This window comes from Physeter macrocephalus, chromosome 8 (genome assembly GCF_002837175.3).
Source record: "Physeter macrocephalus isolate SW-GA chromosome 8, ASM283717v5, whole genome shotgun sequence".
In the NCBI taxonomy this organism is placed as follows: Eukaryota; Metazoa; Chordata; class Mammalia; order Artiodactyla; family Physeteridae; genus Physeter; species Physeter macrocephalus.
The window spans coordinates 59,189,139-59,203,661 of record NC_041221.1 but is presented as its reverse complement, the minus strand read 5'-3'; the positions used below and the strand labels follow the sequence as shown (position 1 = coordinate 59,203,661).

The following is a 14,523-nucleotide window of genomic DNA, read 5'->3' as shown; positions in this document are numbered from 1 at the left end:
GTAAATATTTTAGGTTTTGCAATTTGTTATGATTTCTTAACTCTGCTGTCACAGCATAAAAGCAGCCATAAACAATACATAAGCAAATGGTTATGTTCTCATAAAACTTTATGGATGCTGAAATTTCATATATAATTTTCACATGTCACCAAATATATCTTTTTGTCTTTTTCAACCAGTTAAAACATGTAAAAATCATTCTTAGCCCACAGGCCATATGGAAATAGGCAGCAGGGCTGGATTTGGCCTGCAGGCCATAGTTTGTTGACCTCAGATATATACCATAAAATATCATCTCCATTCAAGAACAAGAGGTGGATATAATTCCATGAGTATTTATTTCTAGTGAAGATGTTTTTCCTGGCCTTCTACATCTGTTAAGTAATTGTTCTGAAAATGTTAGTATATGATGTAAAAATAAATTGCCTCTGACTTCTAGCACAATTTCCTAGAAGGAAGTGTTGAATAATTGACTACAAGGAAAAAGAAGGAATGTTGTTTTTTTAAACCAATATTTGCAAAGTAAAAAGGTATGAAAAACAAATACAAATAAAACAAAAATAAGCATCATGGTTTTTTTGGTAGAAATGGAAACTTTAGAAGACCATCCAGTATTCAATCCAGCCATAAAGATTTCACATCAACAGAATGAAATGAAGAAGCCTCCTGTAGCCCCAGAAGGGGAAAGTGCTTTGAACTTTAATTTATTTGAAAAATCTACAGCTGCTACTGAAGAAGAGAAAGGTAAAATGAGGGGAAAGTATTCCAGGGTATAATTTGTGAATAGAAAAATGTCAAGGACTATATAATTGAGAAACTGTTACTTTGTATTCCAGCAAACTACATAAGATGGCAGTAAAGTTATGCTACGTACTGTCTTGGAAAAGTAATAATTATGATAACTTGTATAGCATTTTGTAATTACAAACATCTTGCTTCGGCCTCATCTCTCTTCAGTCCCTCCTCCAAACTCCTGCCAGAATTATCTTTCCATAACACAGATCAAAATGTGAGTTTCCTGTTAAAAATTTTAATCACTTAGCAAGTTCAAACCCTGTATCATGGCACTGAAGATCCTTTCCACCTTATTCTCCCAGCTATGTACTACAGCTACATCATTCTTTAAAACATATGTTGTTTCATGGCTCCATGACTTTGCTCATCCTGTTTTCCCCTTCTTGGCCAACCTTTCCCTTGCTTAGAGGCTTGAATCAAACAGCACCTCTTCTTTAAACCTTCCCTGATTCCTGCTGTGCCACGAGAGGTGTGTAAGTGTGCTCTTCTTTGTGCTCATAGGTAAATTACTGATATAGCTAGTATATTTATCAATCTGTAATATAGTCAGTTGAGTCCCACACTAAATTGTCAGTTCTTTTAATTGTACATTCTTTCTACAAATATTTATTGAATTTTTATTCATAATATCAGGTGCTACATGTACAGTTATTAGCAAAATAACTTGATCTTTGCCCTCTTCAAGTATACACTCTAGCAGGGAATGTAAGCTTTAAACAGACACAGATACACAATTACAAACTGTGATGTGTGCTGTTGAAGAAAGAAAACTGGCTTCCAATAATAGAGCTAATAAGGGAGCCTAATTTGCATTGGGGAAACCGTGCTGAGGTCTTGCTCTGAGATCTGACAGATGATTAGGTATTAGCCTGGTAATGAGTTGGTGGAAAGAACTTCTAAGGAAGGAGACAGTACATTGGAAGTCTAAGGTGGAAAAGAACTTAGAGCATCACTATTCAGCAGAACACACTATGATGGGAATGTTCTGTATCTGCACTATCCAATGTGGTAGCTACTAGCCAAATATGAGTACAGTTGACCCTTGAACAACGCAGGGGTTAGGGCCGCTGACCCCTGTGCAGTCAAAAATCTGCGTATAACTTTTGACTTCCCCCAAACATAACTACTAATAGCCTACTAATGACTGGAAGCCTTAGTGATAACAGTTGATTAACATATTTTGTATGTTACATGTATTATATACTATATTCTTACAATAAAGTAAGCTAGAGAAAGAAAAACATTATTAAGGAAATCATAACAAAGAGAAAATACATTTACAGTACTGTACTATATAGATTCTGTGAGTTTGTTATCTGTGTACAAGATGACTCATCTGTCAGTACCTATATCAACATTGTCTTATATGATTCAAAACACTGTAGATGTTATATGTATTACTAACAGTAGACATCAAAAATGAAAAGATAATGTACAGAAGAAATTCTTAGTTGTTTATAGGTATAATGACTCATGCGTTAATAACAAAGAAGCAGCAAATACGATTGCTTTAATGGTACCCTAGTGTAATCAATACGACTGTTTTACTTCACTGTTAGTTTAGCCTTATATACTAATGAAAGAATCATAAAATTTTTATGGCATACAGTATTACAGTAGTATTCATAGTATACTATCGGAAACATTGTTAACATTTTTTTAAAAACCACTTACCTGGGGCTTCCCTGGTGGCACAATGTTTGAGAGTCCGCCTGCCGATGCAGGGGACATGGGTTCGTGCCCTGGTCCGGGAAGATCCCACATGCTGCGGAGTTGCTGGGCCCGTGAGCCATGGCCGCTGAGCGTGCACGTGCAGAGCCTGTGCTCTGCAACGGGAGAGGCCACAACAGTGGGAGGCCCGTGTACCGCAAAAAAAAAAAAAACAAAAAAACCAGTTACCTATGATGATAGGCTGGTATGCAGTTTCTCCAATTATGAGAGAGAGGCATTCTGTAAGGTAAGGTAATTCTTTGAAAGCAAAGTTATAAAACAAAGAAAATAACACATTATTAATTTTATATTAATTATCACCGCATGCCTATGTAAGGATAGGCTATCCACTTCAATATAAGTCTTATACATGATGTTCTTCATGTGTGTTTTGTATATTTATTGAAAAAAGATCTGCATATAAGTGGACCTGTACAGTTCAAACCTGTGTTGTTCAAGGGTCAACTATATCGAGCACTTGAAATGTGACTAGTAAAACTGAGAAACTGAAATTTTAATTATTGTAAATTTTGCCACATGTGGCTGTTGGCTACTGTATTGGGCCAGGCAGGTTTAGAGCATTTAAGGAATTGACTCATGACCAGTGTGGCTACAGCATAGTGAGCATGATGGAAGACTGACAACAGATAGGCAGGGATGGGCCACAGAGGGCTTTTAGGCAGTAGTGAACAACTTGGACTTTATCTTACACGCAACATGAAGCCATTGACAGTGGTGGTAGTGGCAGCTGTTAAGCAGAGAAACGACATCTGATTTATATCTTTTCAAAAGATAGTCTACCAAACATTGTAATTCATAGTATTCTAAACAATTCATCGCATGGATTGTATCATAGATATTTTACAAGAACACATAACTTAAGATACTTTTTTAAAAAGATCCAGATTTTCACTGATTCTGTCCATCAAGAGGATTTCCTTACATCACTTAAAGAAGAGCAAGCCTGTCTGTCTTTTTTTAAACTTTTCCCTTCTAAAAGTCTGTTCCCAAAAGTGAGAGAACATTAATCTCTCAAAAGAGACTGTATATTCCTACATAACCATTTTTAAAGAACCAATCTTTATCATTTTAGAGAAAAAGAAAGAACCTCATGATGTAAGAAATTTTGACTATACTGCTCGAAGCTGGACTGGAAAATCTCCCAAACAATTTCTGATCGATTGGGTCAGGAAGAATCTTCCCAAGAGTCCAAATCCTTCCTTTGAAAAAGTTGCAGTAGGTAGATACTGGAAATGTAGGTATGTTTTTGGTTAACTGATGAACTTATAGAAAAATCTAAGATGAAAATCTTTTTTTTCTGATGAGTTAAGTAGATATTTAGGAAGCTAATTCCACATCTCAGATTGATAGTGCTTATAAGTCATTATGTAGTATGATGTCTTCCATGGGAATATTTAATTTAAATAATTAAACTACAGTTCAATGTTAATGGAATTCTGACCTTTTTTGCTTCATTAATTTTATTTTTAAATGTTTTTGGCTTCTTTATAGGGTAAGGGTAATCAAGTCAGAAGATGATGTACTGGTAGTATGCCCTACAATTTTAACAGAGGATGGCATGCAAGCTCAGCACCTGGGCGCTACTTTAGCTCTTTATCGTTTAGTGAAAGGGCAGGTGAGACTTTTTAGACCTAAGTATTTCAAAAATCATTTCTGGAGTAATGGGTATATTTTGTCAACATAAAACTGTATCTGCATGTGGAAGTTAGTTTTTAATTTTGGCCCTTTGTGCCAATTTTCCCTTTACTGAATCCTTCTTCTGATTAATCCTTGTTTCTTCTTATTTATAATTTTGACTTCCTCTCACTTCTAAACATAGTTCAGTCTTTCTCTCCTTAGACCAGAGGCTCTGAACCATTTGGTCCAGCTTTGTAAGCTATACTAATTTACAGATTAAAAAATAGTTGTGCTAGAGTGGTTGAATTAAGGAGAGTTTTTAAACATTTGTTTTCCTTTAATGTTATATTGTCTCTCAACTTTAAAAAAGTAGACACTGGTTCCAATTTTCACTTTTAGGTTATATTGACTATAAGCTTCCAGTTTAAGGAAAGATGAAAATAAAGTATTACTGAAGAGAGCACTTTTAAGAGAACACAATGCTCTTTTTTTTGGTTGGGGGGTATTGTCAACATCTCCTTTTTATAGTAAACGTATATATCTTTCTTCATGGGGAATTAGAACTACTGAAAATTTAGGCACTGATTAAGTGGAACCCCGACAATAGTTCTTTTCCATTTTGTGTCAGTAAAAGTTCTTAATGTCTTTATTTCCCTCATTTTGCTGAATAAGGTATCATAAGCTAAGCTTAATTGATGGAAGTGACTATCAGTGTTACAGAAATAATTGTGGGCTCTTTTATAACACAGAGTTAAGATAACTTAGTTTCATCCAGTGGAGTTCATTTAAAATACTTTGACCTGTAATAGTATACAACTGCTGGAATCTCAGAGGGAACTTTGTTTTAGAGATGCTTTATGGATCATCTGTATATTTAAATAGCACCACTATAGAAATAAATAATAAACATGTATTTAATAGTTTATTGTGTTCCAGGAATAAGCACGTTACATGATTAACTTAGTTTATTTTACCTCAGCGTATGCCTGTAAGGTAGGTACTATTATTAGCCCCATTTTACAAATTTAGAAACTAAGACACCAAGTGGTTAAGTTACTTGCCCAAGGTCACACAGCTAGTAAGTCTAGAAGCCTGAATATTATACACTATTTATAAATTTGCATCATATACATGTATATCTTATATTAAAGTAATAACTTACTAGTTTAAGAGACATTTTAAGAAGAAGGCAGCCATCCTTTTAAGTTCTAACCTATTGAATTTTGGTGTCCAGTAGTTAGTGAAAACGACATAACTACTGTTTTTTCCCTTTATAGTCAGTTCATCAGTTACTTCCGCCCACTTACCGAGATGTCTGGCTGGAGTGGAGTGATGCGGAAAAGAGAAAGGAACAGTTAAATAAAATGGAGACCAATAAACCACGTGACCTTTTCATTGCCAAACTTCTGAATAAACTGAAGCAGCAGCAGCAACAGCAACAACAGCACTCTGAGAATACGAGAGAAACCTCTGAAGATCCTGAGGAATCTTGGGAAAATTTAGTTTCTGATGAGGATTTTTCTGCACTGTCCTTGGAATCAGAAAAGGCAGAAGATTTGGAGCCGGTTAGAAACCTCTTTAGAAAGTTGCAAAGCACACCTAAGTACCAGAGACTGCTAAAGGAACGGCAACAGTTACCCGTGTTCAAACACAGGAACTCAATTGTCGAAACTCTTAGAAGGCACCGGGCTGTGGTGGTGGCAGGTGAAACAGGGAGCGGCAAGAGTACTCAAGTGCCACATTTCCTGTTGGAGGACCTGCTTCTGAACGAGTGGCGAACAAGTAGATGCAACATTGTCTGCACCCAGCCCCGGCGGGTCTCAGCGGTGAGCTTAGCCACAAGAGTGTGTGATGAACTGGGCTGTGAAAATGGACCTGGAGGAAAGGTGAGGCACTGTCCAACCTCACCTCAGAGGGCGCTGACCTCACTCAACCTGTGCCCTTGGGACCCAAATGGAGCCTGTGCCGTATATGAGTTTTGACCAATGCTATTTGTTCAGTAGCACATCTCAGGTGTCTCTCATGCTTTCTTGGGTAGATGTGATATTATGCCACTCTCCTTTATATGAAAAGGATTGTCAGTAATTATCATTAAAATTCTCACATAAAAGGAAAAATATATTCACTTTAATAATTGAGTATTCAAATATATTACATACTAAGTTGATCATTCAAAGAATATAAACACATACAAGTATAACTGTAATATCAGATATCTCAAGTATTTGGAAATCTTTTCTGTGGGATGTATTCCTGAATGATTTTCATTAGTTCAGTGAACAGAAGGAAAAAACAATATAAAAGAAAATGCCAAACTATTTTCAAATCCTGTATATAAAAAAATAATAGAAAAAGTACTTAAATATCCACTGTCAGGCTTCCCTGGTGGCGCAGTGGTTGGGGGTCCGCCTGCCGATGCAGGGGATGCGGGTTCGTGCCCCGGTCCGGGGGGATCCCACGTGCCGTGGAGTGGCTGGGCCCGTGGGCCATGGCTGCTGGGCCTGTGCGTCCGGAGCCTGTGCTCCGCGACGGGAGAGGCCACAGCGGTGAGAGGCCCGCGTACCGCAAAAAAAAAAAAAAAAAAAAAAAAAAATCAGTGTCACACACTTTGTGATAAAAGTATACACAAAACTAGCCAGACCTTAACCAGAGTGACTGCAAAGTATAGGAATTAATGCTTTAGAACCAAATGTAATGAATTCCCAGTTCATATAACTCAGTTTAATTATACTCCAAAGTGTTCTTTATAAATATGATACTTAACATCTTTGTTTCTATCTTTAAGTTAGTTATCCCTTCATTAAAAAAATTTTTATTTGGCAATTTTTCTTGGTTTCTCTCATGAAATGTAAGAGGAAAAAGGACATAATTTCTGTCTTATAAGGAATTTACATTAAGGGGATGACAGACATGTTTACAAGTATAACAAAGGAATGACTGAAGGAGACAGAAAGAAAATGTGATGGGAATAGAAGTGACTTCAGGATTCCCATCAGGCACCACTGGTTTTTAATGGTTGCAGCTTTTATGAGATCTTGATAGAAAAGTAGACCAAATTGTAGGAGCTTCTCTAAAATTCTCTTCCTCAGTACCTCAATATTTTGCTCCAAGATAATTTAATAAGAAATTGATTAAATCTATTAATATTTTCTTAATAATGTTAATGGTACTCAAAGCAGGTGAACAGCTTTTTGTTTCAAAACTGAAAAAAGGTTTTTCTTGTTTAAAATTGCCGAAACTAATTTTATAGTTTTATATAATTGAAGACCATGGGAAAGTAATAAATTTCACTAAACAGATTTACTTAGACTGCTCCATATAGTAGCAGGATCAGCACCTGTACTTTTTAAACCTTGTTCCCTAGATCATTTGTGTGACTGTAATCTTGGCCTTGTGTTTTCCCTTCAGAATTCTTTGTGTGGATATCAGATCCGGATGGAGTCTCGAGCGAGTGAATCTACCAGGTTACTCTACTGTACAACAGGGGTTTTGCTAAGAAAACTTCAAGAGGATGGTCTCCTAACTAATGTGTCTCATGTTATTGTAGATGAGGTGAGTTGATTCTGTAGTCATGTTCAGAAAAAAATTCTAAACATTTTTGTATTAAAAAGATGTTACTTCTAAAACTAGCTAACATTTTCTTCATGCTTATTAAATGCCAGACGCTTTACATATAATAATTATTTAATTTCCTCTACATATAATAATTAATTTCCTCTAACAAATGTGTCTCCTGTAAATTGATTTATTTAACAAATGCTGTATAACATTTGCTATATGCAAGGTGCTATTTTAAGGACTTCATATATACAACTTCATTTAATCCTTCCAGCAATCCAGTGAAGTAGATATTATTATCCCTGTTTTACAGTTGAGGAAACTGAGGCACACAGAGGTTAAATAGCTTGCTCAAATTCACACAGCCAATAAGCTCTACAACTGGGGGTTCAAACCCAGGCGGTACATCTGCAGCCATCTCTTACCAGTCTGCTGCCTCTCAACTACATTTGTTAAAGGATTTTCTCGGATTCTTGAAAAAAAAAAAAGAAATCCTCATCAGTATGTCGTTTTCTCTATAGATATACCCCTACTTGAATCAAATTTGAATGCACACTAAAATTGAATTATGCCAAAAGTTTCACATTAGAATTATTTTAAATGTTATACTAGCCTAGTATATGTTAAACTGACTTGCTTTGTACATAATTTTTTGAAAAAGAAATGATATACAGCATTTCTATTATTCAAAAACAATTTTTTTCAATTTTCCCTGATGTAAACTTTCTATGAATGTCTGTTAATTCACCAAGTTCAGAAGGCATTAGTGAAAGTTCAGTCATTCTTTGATTTTTAATTAATAGACTATACATAGATTATTGGGTTATTTTCCTCATTTTGGTTAGTAAGTATTAGAAGTATAGAGAGATACAAAAATGAAAATAAAAATTATCTATAGTCTCATCCAGAAAAAGAATTAATGTTGACATTTGTGCATTTATATATGTGTATGTTTAGCATGAGCGATATTTATTTTATAATTCTTTCACATCATTAGATAGTTTACAAAAACACTATTTTTTAATAGCTTTATAGAAGTATATAATTTGGATGTCCCATGATTTATTTAACCATTTTCCTGTTGTTGGATGAGTTTAGGGTAAGATGTTTTAAAATATAATAATTTTGGTAACAGATGAGTGATAGGAATTCATTTTTATCTAAGGAGTCTTTAATCTTCAGTGGGGGAAGGAGTTGTACTGTTATCACTAAGATGTCAAAAAGAAAGAGGATGTATGGCTGCTTGATTGAGCAGGCCCATTGGTAACTTGCTCCTGGCAATGTTGGGTGGGGAATGGGGTGTCACAGTTGCAGCTGTGCATGGCTAAGACCTAGATTTTATCAGTATCCTCAAGAATCAACTTAAGTCAAAATGCTAATTTATCTATTTATAATGAGAAATTTTTACTGCTAGGTAAGATGAAATACTTGTATCAGCCAGTCAGTAACTTTTCTTGGAGCCCCAAATTATTAGAAAATTTATTGATAAATATATATCAGAATGAACCCTAATTTAAAAGTTAGACCAACTTCAGGGAGCTGTTCTTTGATGTTTTAGTATTAGCAGTCTGTAGGCGTGATTTACTGAATTGTGCTTCAGTGTGATAATGTCAACCTCTTGTTGAAAAGTACAGTAGAGTAAGAAAAAACCCGGTGAAATTCATCATCATGTTAAATATAATGATGTACGAGATGCTGGCATAGAGTTCATTACATTATTCAGGACCTTCTTTATGAAGATGCTCAGGTTAATACTTCTGGCTTTCTTATTAGGAATAGTTGTGCGATTTGTTTTAGTTTATGGTCAGTGTGTGAGTTAAGTAGCTTTTCCTCTGGCTGCTGGTATGTTTATGGCCAAACTTTTTGCCCACCTCTTCCAAGTGTACTTAATAAAGCATACATTTTTATTAGCTCTATTTTATGTTTTATCCTCATTCTTAATTTTCTTTTTTAAAAATGTCAGTATCTGTATGAATTACCATCTATTTGAGGAGGTTCCTCAGATCTATTTCATCCATCAGGAAATCTTTCTCTCTTCAGCTTCAGATATAAATATCCTGGTCAAACTACCAAAGTAAAAACATCCAAGATTATTCCTTCCTCTTTCTCCCATATCCCCTAAATCCAATCACCTAGACTTTGTTGATTTTACTTTTCTCACATTCATTTACCTCTCCATATTCACTGGTATTGCCCTCATATAGGCTACCATTATCTCTTTTTTAAAATTTTTCTTTCATTATCTCTTTTATTTTATTTTATTTTATTTTTTTCTGCGGTATGCGGGCCTCTCACTGCTGTGGCATCTCCCGTTGCGGAGCACAGGCTCCAGACGCGCAATTGGCAGGCGGAGTCTTAACCACTGTGCCACCAGGGAAGCCCCCATTATCTCTTTTAATTAGTACAAAAGCCTCTAATTAAACTTACTACTTTCTGTTTTGCTCTCTTCTACTACATTCTTCAATTATAGCTGGAGTTATCTTTTTTTCTTTTTTTTTTTTTTTTTTGCGGTACGCGGGCCTCTCACTGTTGTGGCCTCTCCCATTGCGGAGCACAGGCTCCGGATGCGCAGGCTCAGCGGCCATGGCTCACGGGCCCAGCCGCTCCGCAGCATGTGGGATCTTCCCGGACCGGGGCACGAACCCGTATCCCCTGCATCGGCAGGCACACTCTCAACCACTGCGCCACCAGGGAAGCCCTGGAGTTATCTTTTTTAAAACAAAATTCAGACCACATGATCCCTCTGCTTTGAAATATCTTACTCACTACCCTCACTCATTAGGATAAAGTCTCAACTCCTTAACACGGTTTACAAGACCTCATATGGGTAGATTACTGAGTACCTCGCCAGCTCTATCTTTTGCCCGTTCCTCATCCCATGCTCAAGGCATCATTTTTGTTTCTTCATTTCCTGAAATGTATAATTATCCCCCTGCCCACCATGATTTTGCACAAGTTGCATCCCATGACTACTTTTTCTCCCTTTATGATACTGTTCCTTTCTCCTCCTTTTTTTAAAATTCATTTCAGTTCTCAGCACAGATGGCAGATCTCTCTTAGTAGCCTTCCTGACCACCTGAATTAGCTACCCCTTGCTGTACAGCAGAAACTAACACAACATTATAAATCAACTATACTCCAATAAAAAAATTAAATATAAAACAAAAAAAGAATATTAGACCCCTCCCCCCCCAAAAAAATTACCCTTCATATGTAATTTCATACCATCCTCTACAGTATCCTCTTCCAAGGCTGTAAACTCTGAAATGAAAAGACTATCTTGGTCATTTTTTAATCCCCAGCATCTAGCACAATGCTTAGTACTGTTTGTAGTGAACATTTGACCGCTGTTGCCTCCCTTCCGAGCAAATGAATGATCAAAACCGTTTTAATTTTTGTTATCTTGATGTATTCTGTCTTTTGTATGCTGCCTTAATCTCATAAAATAAAATGGAGTAGAAATAACTCCAGTACAGGAAGTTAGAATATAGACTGGTACCTCCAGCAGATATTGAGTTCTGACAATGTCCCATGTTTTTTATGCTCTATAGCAGATTTACAATGCTCGTCCCTAAAATGCATCTGTTGGAAGGGCATAAGAGCCTTTTTCTCAGACAGTTGATAGAGAACCTGTCAGATTCCTACTAATCAAATTCCCCTTTTTCTACATAGTGGATAAACCATCTGTCTTGTTGCAGTTTTGTGTCTGTTCAGTTGTATATTAGTAGCAGCGCTTTAAGAGTTACACTGGCTTCTAAGTGAAATTGGGAGATACCCTAATCTTATCAGCTGAACACTTACAAACCATCTCCTAAGGTAGAGTCCTACTACCATAGCTAATCTTGTTCATTATATGCTGATTTTTACCGACTTCAATTTTAGAAGGGGACTTTATTTTCAATTCTGAAGATCTGCCTTATTTGAAACATACAGCTTCTCTTTCTGCATGTACTGACTATATGTAAATATTGATTTACTTTTAGTAGATTTGAGTGTCTGATTATTTTAGCCTATTACTTGACCTTATGATTTTTTTGTTCCCCTTATGCTAGGTTCATGAAAGAAGTGTCCAGTCAGACTTCCTACTAATTATCTTGAAGGAAATTTTACAGAAACGCTCTGATCTACATTTGATTCTAATGAGTGCCACTGTAGACAGTGAAAAGTTTTCTAGCTATTTCATACACTGCCCTATTCTGAGAATTTCAGGAAGAAATTATCCTGTTGAGGTAAGTTTTCTTTATAATGCATATGTAATCAGAAACTACATTCCCACCAGTGAATGTCACCATAAGACAGGCCCTTAAGTCTGAGCCTAGAACGATTCCTAGGGTATTGCAAGTCAAGAGAGGACCTGGAGGGCTTCCCTGGTGGCACAGTGGTTAAGAACCTGCCTGCCAATGCAGGGGACACGGGTTCGTGCCCTGGCCCAGGGAAGATCCCACGTGCCATGGAGCGACTAAACCCGTGCGCCACAACTACCGAGCCTATGCTCTAGAGCCCGCGAGCCACAACTACTGAGCCCCTGTGCCTCAACAACTGAAGCCTGCGCGCCTAAAGCCCGTGCTCTGCAACAAGAGAAGCCATGACAATGAGAAGCCCGCACTCCTCAACTAGAGAAAGCCCGTGCACAGCAATGAAGACTCAACACAGCCAAAAACGATAATAATAAATAAGTTAATTAATTTTAAAAGAGAGAGAGAGAGAGAGGGAGGACCTGGAGATGGCCTTGGGAATCAGATAGCTGGTGCTGCCTTGACTGAGGGTGAGTGGGCTGGAAGGAGGATTCTGCTGATGAACGACATACCTCAGAGGTACACAGCGTAAAACACACTTCCATAGCAAAGGCATTACATCCAGATTGGGGGTAGCTGCCTAGCAATAAGGAACTCCTTTTTCACCCATCCCTCAAATTTAGGCTTGTCTTTGAAGCTTCCTTCTATTCTTAATGTTTGCCCTTTTGGTTCAGCTGATAAAGGCTGCTCTTTTAATTGGTTTTCACATGTAAAAAATATACACACCATAATGTGCTTTGTCCTGAGACTACTAGGAATAGATCCATCTACATCAGCCAAGTTCTTCACTACCAATAAATGCAGAAAAAAGCTTTTTTTGTAACATTCTAAATTAGCATTTGGTGACATTCAAAGGTAACAATCCCTTGTTCTCTTTAAAATGATATTTACTGGAATGAATTTGAGTTCACTATTTATATGTCTTAATCTATACAGGTTTTTCATCTTGAAGATATAATAGAAGAAACAGGCTTTGTCCTGGAGAAAGACTCAGAATATTGTCAGAAATTTCTGGAGGAGGAAGAAGAAATAACCGTTAATGTTACAAGCAAAACAGGGGGAATAAAAAAGTATCAGGTAAAAATAAAACATTTTTGAAAGACATCTGATTGTGATATCCAGGGCACAAACTGCTGTAAGAGTTTTAAAATATGGCTGACACAGTGCATTCAAATATAATCTGGTAGAAGAAGAACAGATATGATTATGAGCAAATCTTAAAAGTCATTTCTTTAAATCTTTGTTTCACTGACTCTAGTGTTTGGCTTACGATATTTACTTTTGATCTCAACACCTTAGATAGTCAGGAGGGGGCAGGACCAAAATCTAGATCCTTGCCATTGGTTTTCCTAGCAGCCTCTGTCCTGACATGAGCCAACCTTAGCTCTATACTATCCAGGGCAAGCACGGATCTTCATAGAGTTAATTTACTTTCAATGACATAATTTTAGAAAGATCACAAAAGCTACATTATCCTGCATTTTGGCCAGTGGTACTATATACAGTATTTTTATTATATCCACAATATTTCATTCATCTAATGGAAGCACAAAGTAGAAGTTACTTTATCCTTTAGTTAAGCAGATAAACCAAGGAAGCAAAAACTAAAATCTTTGCCTAAAACTGCAGAGATAGAAATTAGAAACTAAAGAAAGACTTTAAAAAATTAAAAGTAGTATTTCAAAGAAGATGATTGGAATTCAGCAATCAAAGTAGAATCTAGAAGGAATGAGGCAGGTGTGAATTACTTAATAAAGTTATTATGACCTCTCTTGGTCAGGCTGCTTTTCAGCTGCCACAGAACAATGCTTCCATTGTTCTGCTTTTCTTTTCTTTCTTTTTTTTTTTTTTTTTTTGCTTTACGTGGGCCTCTCACTGTTGTGGCCTCTCCCGCTGCGGGGCACAGGCTCCAGACGCGCAGGCTCAGCGGCCATGGCTCATGGGTCCAGCCGCTCCACGGCACGTGGGATCTTCCTGGACCGGGGCACAAACCCGTATCTCCTGCATCGGCAGGTGGACTCTCAACCACTGCGCCACCAGGGAAGCCCTGTTTTTCTTCATTTCTTTTTTAATTTAGGGTTTACATGCCAAGATAAAAAGGTTTGCTATACTTAAGGAGGCTGTATGAAATGAAATTAATAGGAGAGATGAAATTTTATAATGCTTTAATTCTGTTAAAAATTGTATTCTTGATATATTTTAACAAATAGTGACAATGAGAAAAATACAGATTTGAATGAATGCAAATAGCTCCTTTTTTCCTTCTTTGTCTTATAAAAATACATAATATTTTTGTTCAGCTTTTTCTGATTGTGTTTCTTTTAGGAATACATCCCAGTTCAGACTGGAACAAGTGATGATTTAAATCCATTTTACCAAAAGTACAGCAAACGCACTCAGCATGCTATTCTCTACATGAATCCTCATAAAATCAACCTGGATCTCATTTTGGAACTTCTTACATATTTAGGTATGTATCTTTTCTAATGTGTCTCCATTTGTTTTGATAAAACTTTTCTACTAACTG

At 36.7% G+C, this 14,523-nt stretch overlaps 1 protein-coding gene across 2 annotated transcripts in view; it reads left to right on the top strand.

Annotated features, from left to right (window-relative positions):
• The window catches only part of DHX29 (DExH-box helicase 29), a 47,645-nt gene that overhangs the window by 15,962 nt on the left and 17,160 nt on the right, over positions 1 to 14,523 (top strand). Inside the window, exons 8-15 of one of the 2 annotated variants that reach the window (XM_007118840.4) lie at positions 586 to 744; positions 3,599 to 3,764; positions 4,018 to 4,141; positions 5,421 to 6,029; positions 7,552 to 7,695; positions 11,754 to 11,930; positions 12,933 to 13,073; positions 14,322 to 14,466. In XM_007118840.4, coding sequence (XP_007118902.1) covers positions 586 to 744; positions 3,599 to 3,764; positions 4,018 to 4,141; positions 5,421 to 6,029; positions 7,552 to 7,695; positions 11,754 to 11,930; positions 12,933 to 13,073; positions 14,322 to 14,466 — 1,665 coding nt within the window. Of the gene's footprint in view, positions 1 to 585; positions 745 to 863; positions 1,010 to 3,598; positions 3,765 to 4,017; positions 4,142 to 5,420; positions 6,030 to 7,551; positions 7,696 to 11,753; positions 11,931 to 12,932; positions 13,074 to 14,321; positions 14,467 to 14,523 lie in introns of those variants that run through there. The other variant, XM_028492911.2, reaches the window with a different exon arrangement.